Source organism: Pristiophorus japonicus, chromosome 2 (assembly GCF_044704955.1).
Source record: "Pristiophorus japonicus isolate sPriJap1 chromosome 2, sPriJap1.hap1, whole genome shotgun sequence".
Classification (NCBI taxonomy): Eukaryota; Metazoa; Chordata; class Chondrichthyes; family Pristiophoridae; genus Pristiophorus; species Pristiophorus japonicus.
The window spans coordinates 307,280,908-307,298,674 of NC_091978.1; the positions used below are offsets into that span (position 1 = coordinate 307,280,908).

The 17,767-nt window shown below is 42.6% G+C and overlaps 1 protein-coding gene across 1 annotated transcript in view; it reads left to right on the forward strand.

Annotated features, from left to right (window-relative positions):
• LOC139234196 (tryptophan 2,3-dioxygenase-like) overlaps positions 1-17,451 on the forward strand; it is a 90,945-nt gene extending 73,494 nt beyond the window's left edge. Inside the window, exon 12 of the mRNA XM_070865242.1 lies at positions 17,298-17,451. Within this exon, the coding sequence (XP_070721343.1) occupies positions 17,298-17,451 (154 nt within the window). The remainder of the gene's footprint in view (positions 1-17,297) is intronic.
• The last annotated feature ends 316 nt before the right edge of the window (positions 17,452-17,767 follow it).

Below are 17,767 nucleotides of genomic sequence, written 5' to 3' on the forward strand. Positions count from 1 at the left end.
ACAAAACCTTCAGAGGACCCTTTAACACAAAATCGCTGCAAAAGAAGTAAAGACAAAAATCTCAATTACCTTTTCTTGTAGGTCTTTATACCTACCGTCCAGGTAAGACCTGCTTCCACACGGCGGTCCTTTCTCCTGCAGGGGCGGAGCACCGCTCGGATAAATCTCGGACGGGAGCAGGAGTGGGCGGGAATGGGCAGGAGGACCTTTTTCGGCGTTGCATGCCGGCACACACCAGTGGATGCTCCCCAGCGGTCCTTCCAAACTGCCGGCGTGAGGGCCTTGCCAATCTCCCACGGAGGTGAAAGCGCCAAAAAAATGGGGTAACTGCCGAGTTCTGGTGATAGGACTATCAATTTCGTCCCCTTTGTCTCAGACCCCTTTTTAATTTGCTTTAAAACACAACATTTAAAGTAACTTTTTTCTGTGACCATGTATTTTAAGAACAGCTTCAATTTTTGAATACAAAAACAAAAACAAAAAAATCTAGAGCTGGAAACCTATTATAAACTGGAATAAGATGGAAGGCTGACAGTAGAGATAATAAGTGTGGTCTTCAGGTGAAGTAGGGTCAAAGGTTGGAGGATAATTGAACAAGAATACGCAGATGTAATCCACTCCCAATATTAAAGTCGTACATTCTGTTCTTTTTAAATATAATACTTTGACTTTATATTGTTTTATATAAAGTTAAATAGAAAAACTAATGGCAATTTGGGAAGCAGAGAAGTAGAGTTGGTTGGAGTGGCAGCACAGGCAGAGTCACTGAGAGATGCAAAACTGAGGCACTACAGCACCAACACTGGCAAGAGAGTGTAATTACAGCCTGACAACTTCACAGAGACAGATTCTATCATTTATGTAGATAGAGGAATTTACAAATGCCCCGACATTTATGGGGAAACGGAGAGGCAGGGAGGAAGTGAGGTGGGGGTGGTTGGGGGGGGGGGGGGGAACGCAATTTAGCATTCGTCCCTCAGGCCCTGCTGAGTTTAACAGCAGGACCTGATTACCATTTTTGGAATCCATTTCCTGGCCACAGCCAGCCAGATTGAGAGGCAGGCTAGCTGTGGGGTGGGGAGGCCTGCAGCACCAGGCCACAGCTGGGGAATGGAGAGGAGGGTGAGAGAGATCGTGAGTTGGGGGGCACATCGATGGGGGTGACCCGGAGAGATTGAGGGAAGAAGGCCGAGAGAAAATGGCAGGCCAGAGAGGACAAGGACGGGGCTGCAGCGAGGCGATTGCAGGATGTGGAGGACATTGGAGGGAGGGAGCTGGGGGGGGGGGGTGGTTGGTGAGGGGGCTCCAATCGCTGGGGTAGCTTGGTGGGCTGGGGGAAGCACTCCTGCTCCTTCTGATCCACAATTAATGATGGAAAGGCACTTACCTGTTCCATCCAACAGTCCTCGCCTCTCTTCAGCTGCTGGGTTTCCTGAAGCCAAGGAATCTTAAGCACGCAGCCTCATTATGATGGAATATAGGAGCAGGAAAAGGCCCCCGATCCTGTTCCGCCACTCAACGATATCATAGCTGATCTGCGATCTAACTCCATATACCCGCCTTTCGCCCATATCCCTTAACACCTTTGGTTAACAAAAAGCTATCAATCTCCGATTTAAAATTAACAGTTATATAGCATCAATTGCCGACTGCGGAAGAGAGTTACAAACTTTTACCACCTGTGATATATTCACACAGCACAGCACAAGCAGCTGTCTATAATGGCAGACAGCATCTCAGAAGTTCTGGAAGCTTCTGGTCAGCTGACTCAATTATTCACCTTTAATTGCAGTAACACAATACGTCCACATCCAGTGTGTGGAGATACAACATTACAAGCTTACAGACATTACACTTCTCCCTCCTTAATGAAGAAGTTATTGTAACAACCATCATACATAACTTACATATTTATACATAACAAAGGATATAGACTTATTTTGCCATATTTACAAATTAAACTTAACCACTTGTTTTCTGTTTCACAGAGGATATCTTTGCTCTCGAACAGACATGGTGTTGAATTTAAACTCATTCGAGGCTGATCCTGAGGACAGTTTTCCTCCAAGGGATTTCCTTGATTTTCATTTGAACTCACTATAACTTCAGACTGTTTGTTTTCCTGACTCAGACTCAGACTTAAATTCTGATTTTCTCTTGGATTTGTTTCCAGTATATTAGATGTAGGATATGCTACTGGTGTATCAAAACTATCTGATGAGTCAGAAATAATTGAATCATTCCCACCTTCAACTCCTTTCATGTCTGCAGGTAAAATATGATCAATGTGAACAAACCTAACCTGTCCATTATCAAACATCTTGACCAAATATGTGCGAGGACCACATATCTTCACCACTCTTCCTTGTAACCACTTTACCCATTTATGGTGATGGTTCTTCACTTTCACCTCCTGATTTAATGTCACACTTCTCTCTTTTACTCTATCTCTATCATGATTCCCTTTCTGTCTTAATTGTGTCTCTTCTATGGACTGCGCCAAATTTGTTTTTAACGAGAATCTGGTTCGTGGCTGTCGTTTGAAAAACAATGCTGCTGATGTTCTACCAGTAGTTGTGTGAGGAGTATTATGATACGTAATTAGAAAATTAGCCAATTTGTGATCCAATGACAACTGTCGTTTCTTTGGATTTGGATCTAACATTTATTTTATGAGAGCACATTTTACAATTTGTACAGTGCGCGCTCTGCTGCACCATTCGAAGTAGGGTGGTACGGTGGAATCTTGGTATGTTTCACACTATTTTTTCTTCTGGGAGGCCAAATGAAGAAAATAAACTTCACAAAATGTCTAATGTTTTACTTGTTGTTATTTTCCACATTGGAAGCACCTCTACCCACTTTGAATGGCTATCAATCACAATGAACAAGTGTTGTCCTTCTAGCTCAGCAAAATCAATATGTAACCTTTGCCACACCCTGTGAGGCCATTTCCATGGCTGTAATGATACTGATGGTGGTTGCTTCCTTACCGATTGACATGTCGTATACTGATTCACGATGTACTCTATGTCTTTATCAAGACCTGGCCACCATAAATAATTATGTGCAAAACTTTCCCAGGTGCTGGTCATGGAGGTCTGCTAATAATTTGTACCTGAATTTATTTGGTATAACCACTCTTGCACCCATGATACAATCTTTATCGATTGATAATTCATTCCTACGAATGATAAATGGATGAATGTCTTTGTCTGTTACCTGGTTTGGCCATCCATTTGCAATATAATCATACACCTTTGAGATCACTGGGTCATGTTTGGTTGCTCTACCAATCTCTTCAGCTGTGACTGGCAGTTCATCAATGTATGAAAAATAGAACATTTCTTCCCTATCAGGTGTAACCTGTGATGGGGAAGGCAATCTAGACATAGCATCAGCATTTCTGTGATCAGCTGATCATCTGTGTTCAATATCATATGTATATGCTGACAAAATCAAAGCCCATCTCTGCAATCAGGCTGCAGCTAATGTTGGAACTGGGGACTTTGGATGGAAGATTGTTGTCAGGGGCTTATGGTCCATAATGATGGTAAACTTACAACCATAGAAGTATTTGTGGAACTTCTTGACCCCAAAAATTAATGCCAATGCTTCCCTTTCAATTTGTGCAATAATTACTCTCACAGTCACTGAGAGTGCGTGAAGCAAAAGCAATTAGTCTCTCCTCCCCACTACTTGATACATGAGAGATTACTGCCCCAACTCTATACGGAGAGGCAACACATGCTAGCTTAATCTCCTTAGATATGTCATAGTGAACTAACATGGTGCTCTCTACCAATTTTCTTTTACACTCTTTGAATGCTGTATCGCAATCTTTTGACCACTTCCAATGGACCTGTTTTTTCAATAGTTCATTCAGTGGATGTAGTACTTTAGCCAAAGTTAGTAGGAACTTCCCATAATAGTTCAAAAGACCCAAAAACGATCGAAGTTCAGTGACATTCCTGGGAGTGGGTGCATTTCTGATTGCATCCAGCTTTCCCATGATTGGATGTAAACCATCTTTGTCAACGCTGTACTCTAAATACTCCACTGAGTTTTTAAATAACTCACACTTACGAGCAGACACTCGTACTCTGTGCTTCTCTAGCTGTTTGAGGACTTAATTCAATATGTTATCATGAATTTGCCTATTTGGTGCTGAAATTAGTATGCTATCTAAATAATATACTACCCCTTCAATACCTTGCAAAATCTGGTTCATCACCCTTTGGAATATGGCAGGGGCGGAAGACACTCCAAGCGGTAGCCTATTAAATTGATATAGGCCTAGATGAGTATTTATAGTCAAACATGACTTGGACTCCTCATCTAGTTCAAGCTGTAAGCAGGCACTTGTAAGATCCAGTTTTGAGAAAATCTGACCACCTGTCAGTGTTGTGAACAAATCTTCTATATTCGGCAATGTATTGGGGACATTACCTTCTAGAACCTGGTTTCCGGTTACTTTATAATCACCACACAATCTAAAATTACCATTGCACTTAGGTACAACAACAATGGGTGTAGCCCAATTACATCGATCAATCTTAGAAATAATGTTCTCACAATCTTTAGTCTTTTGAGTTCTTGCTCAACTTTCTCCTTGAGTGCATATGGTACAGAACGTGGCTTGCAGTAAACCAATCTAGCATCCTTCTGTGCCCTGATACTCACCTCGAAGCCTTAGATCGGACTGCCCATTTCATAGAACACCTTCGGATAACTCTTGATAACATCGATTGATGCAAATCTCATTTCAACCCAAAGATTCTCCAATCCAGCTTCAGTGATCTCAACCAATTTCTTCCTAGTAAGGCAGGCTTGTCTCCTTTCACTATTGTTAGAGGCAAGTTCTGAAATTGATCCTTGTATTTCACTGGTACTGTGATCCGACCTATCACAGGAATGTTCTCTCCCGAGTAGCCTCGCAGCTCCATCTTGGGTTTCTCCAATGGGAAATCACACAATTTGTTGACTCCGGTACTAAACTCACAGATGCACCAGTGTCGAATTCCATTGGTATCTTGAATCCCGCAACCTCTATTTGGATTTTGATATTTTTCGAATTGCTGTCCATTAACTTCGTGCTCCTGATGATGTTTAACTCTAATATCTCCACGTCCTGTTGTTGTTCTTCCATGCCATGTAATCTCTGGGGATTTCTACTCATACCCTTCAGTCGGCATGCCTTTGCAAGATGCCCAGTCTTTCTGCAGAAGAAACACTCTGCTCAAAGTTGTCCATATGTGAAGGCAATGTGTTGTCCCAGGCACCTCTAGCACGACTTTGGTGTTCTGTTAGAATTTCCAGTTTCTGACACTTTGGGCCCCCACCGCCTTTTAATTTGAATCTGCAGGTGATTCACCTCGGTTGACTGATGACTGTAATTATTATGAAATTCTCGGGAATATTGGTCGGCCATGCCCCTTGACCTTGCTGCCTGACAAGCAATCTCAAAAGTCAAGACAGGCGTTACCAATAACTTTCTTCTGATCACATAATTTTTCATCCCACAAACAAAACAGTCCCGCAATGCTCGGTTTTGAAAGTTTCCAAAATTACAGTGAATAGATCGTTTTTTTATGCTACAATGTACTCACTGATATTTTCATCAGCCTTTTGATTTTGTAAACTGAAACGATAGCTTTCAGCAATTTCTAATGGTTTGGGGTTGTAGTGCTGCTTCAGCTTCATTAAAATCTCTTTAAGCGTTGTGTCCTTTGGCTCATCAGGCACAAGCAGATTTACTGGCGTTTCATATAATTCTCGACCCGCTTCAGATAAGAAAATCGCTCTCTTAACATTCCAACACAGCCCAGTTCTGGTCAGCATTCTCTGGAGCTTCGATTATATTATTTGCAGTGAAATTCATTTCTAACTGGTCCACATATGCCTTAAACCTTTCCTGGTCACTTTTGTATTCACCTAAGTGTCCCATTACTCCTACGGATGCTGCCATTTTGACTTTGCAGTTTAAACTAGTGTGCTCGTTTTTTTTTCCTTGGATTTGTAGCTTTTTCCAAAGACAAAGAAGCTTCCAAAGTCTCTCTGTCAGCTGGCGGAATCCTTCACCAACAAAATGTCAGCTTTATATCATCCGCAAAATCCCATCTCGTCGCCAAATGTGATATATTCACAGAGCACAGCTTTCTATAATGGCAGACAGCATCTCAGAAGTTCTGGAAGCTTCTGGTCAGCTGACTCATTTATTCACCTTTAGTTGCAGTAACACAATATGTCCACATCCACAATGTGGAGCTACAACATTACAAGCTTACAGACATTACACCACCCTTTGTGTGTCGAAGTGTAGCCTATGCCCCCTAGTCTTAGAATCCCCAACCAGCGGAAATAATTTCTCTCTATCAGCCCTACCTGTTCCGCTTAATATCCTGAAAACTTCAATCAAATCACCCCTTGACTGTCTAAATTCAAAGGAATACAACCCTAATTTGTGTAATCTCTCCTTGTAACTTAACCCTTGAAGTCTGAGTATCATTCTGATAACATACGTTGCAATCCCTCCAAGGCCAATATATCCATCCTAAGGTGTGATGCCCAGAACTGCTCACAATATTCTAGCTGCAGCATAACATCTACCCACTTGTATTCTAGTCCTCTATATATAAAGGCCAGCATTCCATTACCCGTTCGAGGCGGGTTTGGTTTGCATTTGACATTTTTTACATTTTAACGTCACACCCATCTTAAACCCATCTGTTTTGGGGGGTTAAAATTACAAGTGTCACAAAAACAAAACAACAGGAAAAAAGCTTTCATAGACAGAAGGTGAATGCAAACATGTCTTTTAAATTTTATTGATACGAGCAATATGCACATAGGACATTATTAACCTGTCCGTAGAGATCATATAGCTTGCATTGACCATTATGCCCTATTTATATTCTGCCATAAATTCCACCAGAAGTATTGGCTGGAAGAAGATGCCCAAGCAAGAGTGCAGCCATGGCAATGACATTATCCATCCTAAATTCTACCATTTCCACTTGTGGAACTGCCCATCTAAATATGTCACTTTAAAACTGAGATAACTTCGATGAACTAAGGAAGGCTATTGCTGATTTATTAAAATTGAATTGCAATGATTCATTGTGGGGGATATGTAGAGAGTGATTACTTTGGACAGATATTTTTTTGGAAATACATGCAGTTGGAAGTCTCCTTCAAGACTGTTTTTTGTTTAGGAGGATTTCCCTAGAATACACTGTAATCATGCTGTTATGATTTTAGGACCGCCACAGATATCAATTCAGGTTCAGTGGTGTCAGCCATTCACTGAAGTGGTCTGCTCACCTGCTTCTCAAGGAAATTTCAGTGTTACACTCATGGTAGCAGAGGCAGGAGTGTAACACTGACATTTCCTTTTGTTCTGGACTGGATTTCCGTGTTTCATGCACGAGTAGTCCTTCAAAGTTAAGACTACATGAGGTGATATTGCCCGATAATTTTCCCACCTCGTTGGTGGAAAAATTATTGAAAAAGTTCTGTGGCAGAGGATTAATCATCATTTGGAAAGGCACGGATTAATCAAACATAGATTTTTTAAGGAAAGGTCGTGTCTGACTAACTTGTTAAAAAAACATTTTTAGGACAAGGAAGGTCAATGAGGGTAGCACGTTTAATTTATACCACATGGATTTTTAGCAAGGCTTTGACAAGTTCCCAGACTGATCAGAAAAGTAAAAGTTCATGGAATCCAAGGGAAAGTGGCAATTTCAATTCAAAATTGGCTTGTGGCAGGAAGCAAAGGGTAATGGTTGATGGATGTTTTTGTGACTGGAAGGCTCCAGTGGGGTTCCACAGGGCTCAGTACTCGGTGCCTTGCTTTTAGTGATATACATCAATGAATTAGACTTCAATGTAGGGGGCATAATTAAGAAGTTTGCAGATGATACAAAAATTTACCATGTGATTATTTGTGAGGAAGAAAGCTGTAGACTGCAGGAATGGACTGATCAGTTGGGCAGAAAAGTGGCAAATGGAATTCAATTTGGAGAAGTATGAGGTAATGGGGAGGGTTAAGAAGGCAAGGGAATACACAATAAATGGTTGGATACTGAGAAGTGTAGAGGAACAGAGGGACCTTGGAGTGCATATCCACAGATCCCTGAAGATAGCAGGCCAGGTAGATAAGATGGTTAAGAATGCATTCTGGATACTTTCCTTTTTTAGCTGAGGCATATAGAAACATAGAAACATAGAAACATAGAAAATAGGTGCAGGAGTAGGCCATTCGGCCCTTCTAGCCTGCACCGCCATTCAATGAGTTCATGGTTGAACATTCAACTTCAGTACCCCATTCCTGCTTTCTCGCCATACCCCTTGATCCCCCTAGTAGTAAGGACCTCATCTAACTCCTTTTTGAATATATTTAGTGAATTGGCCTCAACAACTTTCTGTGGTAGAGAATTCCACAGGTTCACCACTCTCTGGGTGAAGAAGTTCCTCCGCATCTCGGTCCTAAATGGCTTACCCCTTATCCTTAGACTGTGACCTCTGGTTCTGGACTTCCTCAACATTGGGAACATTCTTCCTGCATCTAACCTGTCTAACCCCGTCAGAATTTTAAATGTTTCTATGAGGTCCCCTCTCATTCTTCTGAACTCCAGTGAATACAAGCCCAGTTGATCCAGTCTTTCTTGATAGGTCAGTCCCGCCATCCCGGGAATCAGTCTGGTGAACCTTCGCTGCACTCCCTCAATAGCAAGAATGTCCTTCCTCAGGTTAGGAGACCAAAACTGTACACAATACTCCAGGTGTGGCCTCACCAATGCCCTGTACAACTGTAGCAACACCTCCCTGCCCCTGTACTCAAATCCCCTTGCTATGAAGGCCAATATGCCATTTGCTTTCTTAACCGCCTGCTGCACCTGCATGCCAACCTTCAATGACTGATGTACCATGACACCCAGGTCTCTTTGCACCTCCCCTTTTCCTAATCTGTCACCATTCAGATAATAGTCTGTCTCTCTGTTTTTACCACCAAAGTGGATAACCTCACATTTATCCACATTATACTTCATCTGCCATGCATTTGCCCACTCACCTAACCTATCCAAGTCGCTCTGCAGCCTCACAGCATCCTCCTCGCAGCTCACACTGCCACCCAACTTAGTGTCATCCGCAAATTTGGAGATACTACATTTAATCCCCTCATCTAAATCATTAATGTACAGTGTAAACAGCTGGGGCCCCAGCACAGAACCTTGCGGTACCCCACTAGTCACTGCCTGCCATTCTGAAAAGTACCCATTTACTCCTACTCTTTGCTTCCTGTCTGACAACCAGTTCTCAATCCATGTCAGTACACTACCCCCAATCCCATGTGCTCTAACTTTGCACATCAATCTCTTGTGTGGGACCTTGTTGAACGCCTTCTGAAAGTCCAAATATACCACATCAACTGGTTCTCCCTTATCCACTCTACTGGAAACATCCTCAAAAAATTCCAGAAGATTTGTCAAGCATGATTTCCCTTTCACAAATCCATGCTGACTTGGACCCATCATGTCACCTCTTTCCAAATGCACTGCTATGACATCCTTAATAATTGATTCCATCATTTTACCCACTACCGATGTCAGGCTGACCGGTCTATAATTCCCTGTTTTCTCTCTCCCTCCTTTTTTAAAAAGTGGGGTTACATTGGCTACCCTCCACTCCATAGGAACTGATCCAGAGTCAATGGAATGTTGGAAAATGACTGTCAACGCATCCACTATTTCCAAGGCCACCTCCTTAAGTACTCTGGGATGCAGTCCATCAGGCCCTGGGGATTTATCAGCCTTCAATCCCATCAATTTCCCCAACACAATTTCCCGGCTAATAAGGATTTCCCTCAGTTCCTCCTCCTTACTAGACCACCCGACCCCTTTTATAACCGGAAGGTTGTTCATGTCCTCCTTCGTGAATACCGAACCAAAGTACTTGTTCAATTGGTCCGCCATTTCTTTGTTCCCCGTTATGACTTCCCCTGATTCTGACTGCAGGGGACCTACGTTTGTCTTTACTAACCTTTTTCTCTTTACATATCTATAGAAACTTTTGCAATCCGTCTTAATGTTCCCTGCAAGCTTCTTCTCATACTCCATTTTCCCTGCCCTAATCAAACCCTTTGTCCTCCTCTGCTGAGTTCTAAATTTCTCCCAGTCCCCAGGTTCGCTGCTATTTCTGGCCAATTTGTATGCCACTTCCTTGGCTTTAATACTATCCCTGATTTCCCTTGATAGCCACGGTTGAGCCAACTTCCCTTTTTTATTTTTATGCCAGACAGGAATGTACAATTGTTGTAGTTAATCCATGCGGTCTCTAAATGTCTGCCATTGCCCATCCACAGTCAACCCCTTAAGTATCATTCGCCAATCCATCCCAGCCAATTCACGCCTCATATCTTCAAAGTTAGCCTTCTTTAAGTTCTGGACCATGGTCTCTGAATTAACTGTTTCATTCTCCATCCCAATGCAGAATTCCACCATATTATGGTCACTCTTCCCCAAGGGGCCTCGCACAACGAGATTGCTAATTAATCCTCTCTCATTACATAACACCCAGTCTAAGATGGCCTCCCCCCTAGTTGGTTCCTCGACATATTGGTCTAAAAAAACCATCCCTTATGCACTCCTGAAAATCCTCCTCCACCGTATTGCTTCCAGTTTGGTTAGCCCAATCTATGTGCATATTAAAGTCACCCATTATAACTGCTGCACCTTTATTGCACGCACCCCTAATTTCATGTTTGATGCCCTCCCCAACATCACTACTACTGTTTGGAGGTCTGTACACAACTCCCACTAACGTTTTTTGCCCTTTGGTGTTCTGCAGCTCTACCCATATAGATTCCACATCATCCAAGCTAATGTTCTTCCTAACTATTGCCTTAATCTCCTCCTTAACCAGCAATGCTACCCCACCTCCTTTTCCTTTTATTCTATCCTTCCTGAATGTTGAATACCCCTGGATGTTGAGTTCCCAGCCCTGATCATCCTGGAGCCACGTCTCCGTAATCCCAATCACATCATATTTGTTAACATCTATTTGCACAGTTAATTCATCCACCTTATTGCGGATACTCCTTGCATTAAGACACAAAGCCTTTAGGCTTGTTTTTTTAACACCCTCTGTCCTTTTAGAATTTTGCTGTACAATGGCCCTTTTTGTTCTTTGCCTTGGGTTTCTCTGCCCTCCATTTTTCCTCATCTCCTTTCTGTCTTTTGTTTTTTCCTCCTTTTTGTTTCCCTCTATCTCCCTGCATTGGTTCCCATCCCCCTGCTATATTAGTTTAACTCCTCCCCAACAGCACTAGCAAACACTCCCCCGAGGACATTGGTTCCGATTCTGCCCAGTATGAGCAGGGAAGTTATGCTTGAATTGTATAAAACCATAGTTAGGCCATAGCTAGAGTACCCTAAGTACCGGCCCACACATTACAAGAAAGATGTGATTGCACTAGAGAGTGTACAGAGGAGATTTCCGAGGATGTTGCCTGGACTGGAGAATTTTAGTTATGAGGAAAGATTGGATACGCTGGGGCTGTTTCCTTTGGAAAAGAGAAGGCTGAAGGGAGACTTGATTGAGGTGTATAACATTATAAGGGGCCTAGATATGGGGATAGGAAGGACCTATTTTCCTTGGCAGAGAGGACAATAACCAGGGGGCATAGATTTAAAATAATTGGTAGAAGGGTTAGAGGCAAATTGAATAGAACCTTTTTTACCCAGAGGGTGGTGGAGGGTATGGAATGCACTGCCAAAAAGGGTGGTAGAGGCAGAAACCCTCTTCTCATTTAAAAAGTACTTGGCTATGCACTTGAAGTGCTGCAATGAACCAAGAGCTGGAAAGTGGGATTAGGCTTAATAGCTCATTTTTGGTTGGCACAGATATGATGGGCTGAATGGCCTCCTTCTGTGATGTAAGGTTATATAATTCTATGTTCAGTTTGATTTGTAATCTGTAGCAAAACATATACAGGGTAGTACACTGAGCCTGCTAAGCAACCATTGGTACAATTGGTCTAACTGTTATTTGCATACTAAAAAAATAAGGAACACACGCATGCTATCTCACTTTGGAGAGGCCTCTTCTTAATGTAAAGCAAAATCTCTGACCAGAACAGTGTTCTCTCCTTGCAGCCTAATGCTGCTACCTGCCTTTCTGGTTTCTGTTCTGATTTTCAAAAGCGTTTTTCCCTGACCAATGAGATCAAAAGGGTTTGCAAGCACCAAGGTGGTAGACCTTTATGAATGCACATACATTGCTAACAAATCACTTGCAAATCAGTTTCCTTAAGAAAACTTCCCATCTTGCATAATAATTACTACTCATTTGCTTACAGAAGCACAACTCAGCATGGTGCTGTCCTGAAAAGCTAACACCTTTCAGAACACATTTTTATACTGGGTTAAGTCAGGCGGCAAAATTACCCAGCGCCCCATTTTGGGGCGGTAACCCAGTTGGGGAGGGACTTCCTGCGCCCGGCATGGAAGTCCCCACCCAGCCCCAACATTGGGGTTACTGCCCTTCACAGGAAGTGGAGCGCAATGTCATGCGCTCCACTTCCTGTTGGGACAGTCTTTGGGGTGCTACTCGGGCTTGATTGGCAGTGCCGACGGGTTTCAATGCCCCTCTCCTTCCATTGAAGGGGAGGGCCACTGCGTACACTGCAGGGCCTCTGATGGCCTCCACTGGGCCACTAGGGCAGCGTGTTGCCAAGGCCGCAGCCCAGCACCCAAACAGAGTACCTAGCTGCATGATGGTGGCCCAAACCATGCCATGGAGACTCAAGATGGGCTGACGGGTGAGTCAGCTCGGAAAAAAAATGGCAAAGCGCAGCACTCCTACCCTTTAACTTCCGCCCCGGGAGCAGAGGTCGGCCCAGTTTGCGACTCGTGAGGCTGGTGCAGAACAGGGCAATTTCAGCCCCCTAATCTGTTCCGGGAGCAAGTGGCCAAGGAATCCTTAAACATGATTATACACAATATGGATTTCCCAATGGGCAATCACTCTTCAGAATAGTCTGGAAATTTAGATTCCTGAGGAGGATCAGATCCCAGACTCCCAGCTGGCACTGAGGAGAAATGTTACAATAGGACTGAGGGAAAAAATTGAAAACTCAAATAAAGTGTGCACAACGATGTGTCTACTTGACTTCTCAGTTGTAAAGTTCCAGAAACCTTAAATGATTTTTGGTGTTAGAATAGTTATGACATTCATTATTTTTTCTTGAAAACATAAAGTTGCACTGGAACTGAAAAAGGTGTTCCTGTACTTGGAATCCTCATGGAACTTTTGCTTTTAATGATGAATGAAATGTTCTGAAGGATTGTAGACTTAAACTAAGTGGAGCATTCTGGTTATTCTGAATGTTATATTGCAATAATATCATTAATGAGAGTCTCTCTGCTCTGTATCACGATTCTCTCACAGAATCCTCTTCATTTCCAAGTTCCTCTGTCTTGGAGAGTCAGAAGCACCTTTTATGCCTCGGTGGAGAAAAGAATAAGAATTGTAATGAGTTTCGTACTGTCTACTTTTTCCTTCCTGCTAGGCTCATTTAAGGGTTTCCTCAGAGTATGAGCTTCAAAAAACCAAATCTTTGACTATTTGCCCTTAGCACAAACCATCTGAGTGCAAACTCTCCCACATCTCTATCCCATCCTTGTTTTAGCTGAGTCCGTTCCCAGGATTTCCATTGCTTCCTGTAATTTCAAGTCGCGGATGTTTTCTGTCCCTCTTCCTATAGCCTGTTTTGTTGGGAATTGTGTACAATCTTTCCTGCAGGAGAAAAGAATACTTGTCAGACAGACGACAGTTTGCTGAATTTGACAACTGGGAGAATTCTCCTCACTTGTCTTATGGAATTCCCACAGAGATAGTGAGGCTTCAAAACCATGTACAGAGTGCTACATTGATTTAATTTAGGTCTTCCATGAGCAGGTGTTAGTAGAGTTCATTTAGTACTCATCTTGAACACTTTTATGTTTGTAACTGGATCTTCAGGGTAAATATGTCCATTATCTGAAATGTTCCAAATATGCATTAATGACAGCTTTCAGCTATCAAGCCTATCTTTACTGGCTTTGTGAGGGCATTAAACATCTTCATACGTTGGAATTGGGTTATTGGAGTTAGGGAGTTGTCACTCAGTGTCTGTATCACTTCCACATGATTCTAGCTGCTGTATTTGCTGGTTTTCAGCTGTCGCAATGCCACCATTCCTCTGCCTAATTTCAGTTAAGAGATGTTGAACATCACTCTTGGTAAAGTTTGCAGCTTTTTTTGGCTCCATTGTCTTGCATCATTTTCTCCTTCTATTCCTTGCAGAATCAAATTTAAGGACAGTCCAGCTTTACATGGTGAAGTTGCCTGCTACTGGCGACTTCCTGTGTCACCCCCTTGAGGTTTTTGAGACTCCATGGTGCAACTAAATATTTTCTGGCAGGACTTTCATCTTTATCCCATCCAGCAAATTTGGAATGAGCTGATGCTGAGTTTTCCAATGGGATCAGTCAGGGCCATAGTGCAGAAGCCCGGCTCCACTGCACTTCCAGCAACGGATTATGGGACTCAGAATTTCAGTATCATCTAATCTTCATCTATGCACAGACTTTATCTTTTAACTCTATTTTGTTTAAGCGTTACTTCCAGTTCAGTGACTGGAAACAATCTTAACATTTACATTTGTAAAGTATGTGGCTTTAAATCAGTGTCACAACCTGAAGGCACTGACTGATGTAGCATGATATGATATAAACTTTGAACTCTGCACTATGCAGTTAGCTATTCTCATCAGTTAAGATGCTACAATTATCATTGGCTAAGGGAGGAAACAAATTAACCATGGTGTTCACTGCTGACTGTTATCCAGTGACTCTTTCTGGAAAGCACATGCATGTGGACATGGGATGGGCTCATATATGATGCCCTCCAGAGTCAAATAGCCACCTGAAGCTCTCACTTATGAATGTTTAACAATAGAGTGGTAACAGAGACTGACAGCACTTGTGGAAGAGTGCTCAGCAAAACAAGCCTGCACCAGAAGTGGGTGAAAGTAAAATGGTGACTCCCCCCACCCCAAAAAAATCTTTACTAACCTAAATCAAACACTTAAAGACAATATAAAATAAATCTTAAACACATAACTGCTGTGTGTGCATTACTATCCCTCTTCCCCTCGAAACTCATCCTTTAAAAAAACAAAAAACTTTTTACCTGTCCATTCTAATACTTTTCAAATGTTTCAAAGTTTAGATTGTTGGTACTGGCTATTTTTCCCTCTCTGCCAGCTCCCACTATCCATTTGGAAGTAGGACAACTTTGAAAAGACACATTGGCCTTTGATTAGTTAAAAAAATGGCACTGAAGGCATTTTTTTCAGCCAACCAAACCCCATAGGGCAGATATTCCTCTTGTGGGTGTTGCTAGCATTACCTTGGCGGATGAGGATTTTTTGAGCTTGCCACTATGTTTCTGCCTGTGCTGGGGAGCTCGCCTTGGATGAAATGGAAAATCACTGCCGCCACTGCTGAGCCTGCTGGCCAAATGTGCCAGTGCCAAAAGAGTGCTTTTAAACTGTAAACTCCCTCTGCAGGCCTTTGAAACATAGAAAATAGGTGCAGGAGTAGGCCATTTGGCCCTTCGAGCCTGCACCGCCATTCAATGAATTCATGGCTGAACATGCAACTTCAGTACCCCATTCCTGCTTTCTCGCCCTACCCCTTGATGCCCCTAGTAGTAAGGACTTCATCGAACTCCTTTTTGAATATATTTAGTGAATTGGCCTCAATAACTTTCTGTGGTAGAGAATTCCACAGGTTCACCACTCTCTGGCTGAAGGAAGTTTCTCCTCATCTCGGTCCTAAATGGCTTATCCCTTATCCTTCGACTGTGACCCCCGGTTCTGGACTTCCCCAACATTGGGAACATTCTTCCTACATCTAACCTGTCTAAACCCGTCAGAATTTTAAACATTTCTATGAGATACCCTCTCATTCTTCTGAATTCCAGTGAATACAAGCCCAGTTGATCCAGTCTTTCTTGATATGTCAGTCCCGCCATCCCGGGAATCAGTCTGGTGAACCTTCGCTGCACTCCCTCAATAGCAAGAATGTCCTTCCTCAAGTTAGGAGACCAAAACTGTACACAATACTCCAGGTGTGGCCTCACCAAGGCTCTGTACAACTGTAGTAACACCTCCTTGCCCCTGTACTCAAATCCCCTCGCTATGAAGGCCAACATGACATTTGCTTTCTTAACCGCCTGCTGTACCTGCATGCCAACCTTCAATGACTGATGTACCATGACACCCAGGTCTCTTTGCACCTCCCCTTTTCCTAATCTGTCACCATTCAGATAATAGTCTGTCTCTCTGTTTTTACCACCAAAGTGGATAACCTCACATTTATCCACATTATACTTCATCTGCCATGCATTTTCCTACTCACCTAACCTATCCAAGTCACTCTGCAGCCTCATAGCATCCTCCTCGCAGCTCACACTGCCACCCAACTTAGCGTCATCCGCAAATTTGGAGATACTACATTTAATCCCCTCGTCTAAACCACTAATGTACAATGTAAACAGCTGGGGCCCCAGCACAGAACCTTGCGGTACCCCACTAGTCACTGCCTGCCATTCTGAAAAGTCCCCATTTACTCCTACTCTTTGCTTCCTGTCTGCCAACCAGTTCTCAATCCACATCAGCACACTACCCCCAATCCCATGTGCTTTAACTTTGCACAATTATCTCTTGTGTGGGACCTTGTCGAAAGCCTTCTGAAAGTCCAAATACACCACATCAACTGGTTCTCCCTTGTCCACTCTACTGCAAACATCCTTTGCAATGCCAATCGAGTGCTGTTAAGGCAGTAATGACAGAATGTGTGACAGTATGCACATAGGACATTACTAACTGCAAAATGTCACTGGGAATACTTTTCAGTAGAGTTTCTCCTGCTTGTCTGTTGTGGCTTTGCAAAAAATAACCACCCTCCCGCTCCTGCCACTTTTTCCAGTCAGTGGTGGAAATTAAGTTAGGTCACTCTGGGACAGAAATTATAGGGGACCTATTGGATCCTCACTCAACATCAGCCAACCAACCACAGCAACAGAAAACTGGCTGGAATACATAGGAACATTCTTGAAGACTTAAGGGTAATTGTTTAACGACTGTTAAGAAGCAATTTATTACAGTAATCTGCTGTGGTTTTAATACACTGGTTTTAGCCAATGAATAAAACTTCACTATTCATTTTTTAAATTCTCCATTTTAGTGACCGATACAAAGTGTTTGTTGACCTGTTCAACCTCGCAACCTTCTTGGTCCCAAGACATTGGATTCCAAAGCTGACATCATCAATACACAAATTCCTATATACCGCAGAGTGTTGTGATAGCTCATACTTCAGCAGTGAGGAATCTGATTAAAGTCGAGATCAACTCAATGTTTTACACTAAATATATTTTTGAAAGGAAAGCACTCAAAGGTTCAAAATGTTTTTAAGTGTTTAATATTCCATTTATTTCTTTTTAAACTTTTATTTGTACTTTATCCACTAAAACATTTTCAGTGAAAAATTCCGGGGTAGATCTTGACTTGTGCAAAACGGGTGATACCGAGTCGGCAACCTGTTTTACATTTCTCCCAATTTTTATTTCTATTGACTATCGCACAAAATCAATATCTACCCTTTCCATGTTACAATCTATTAGTTTAACACCCAGATCAGTGCCAGTAGTCGCA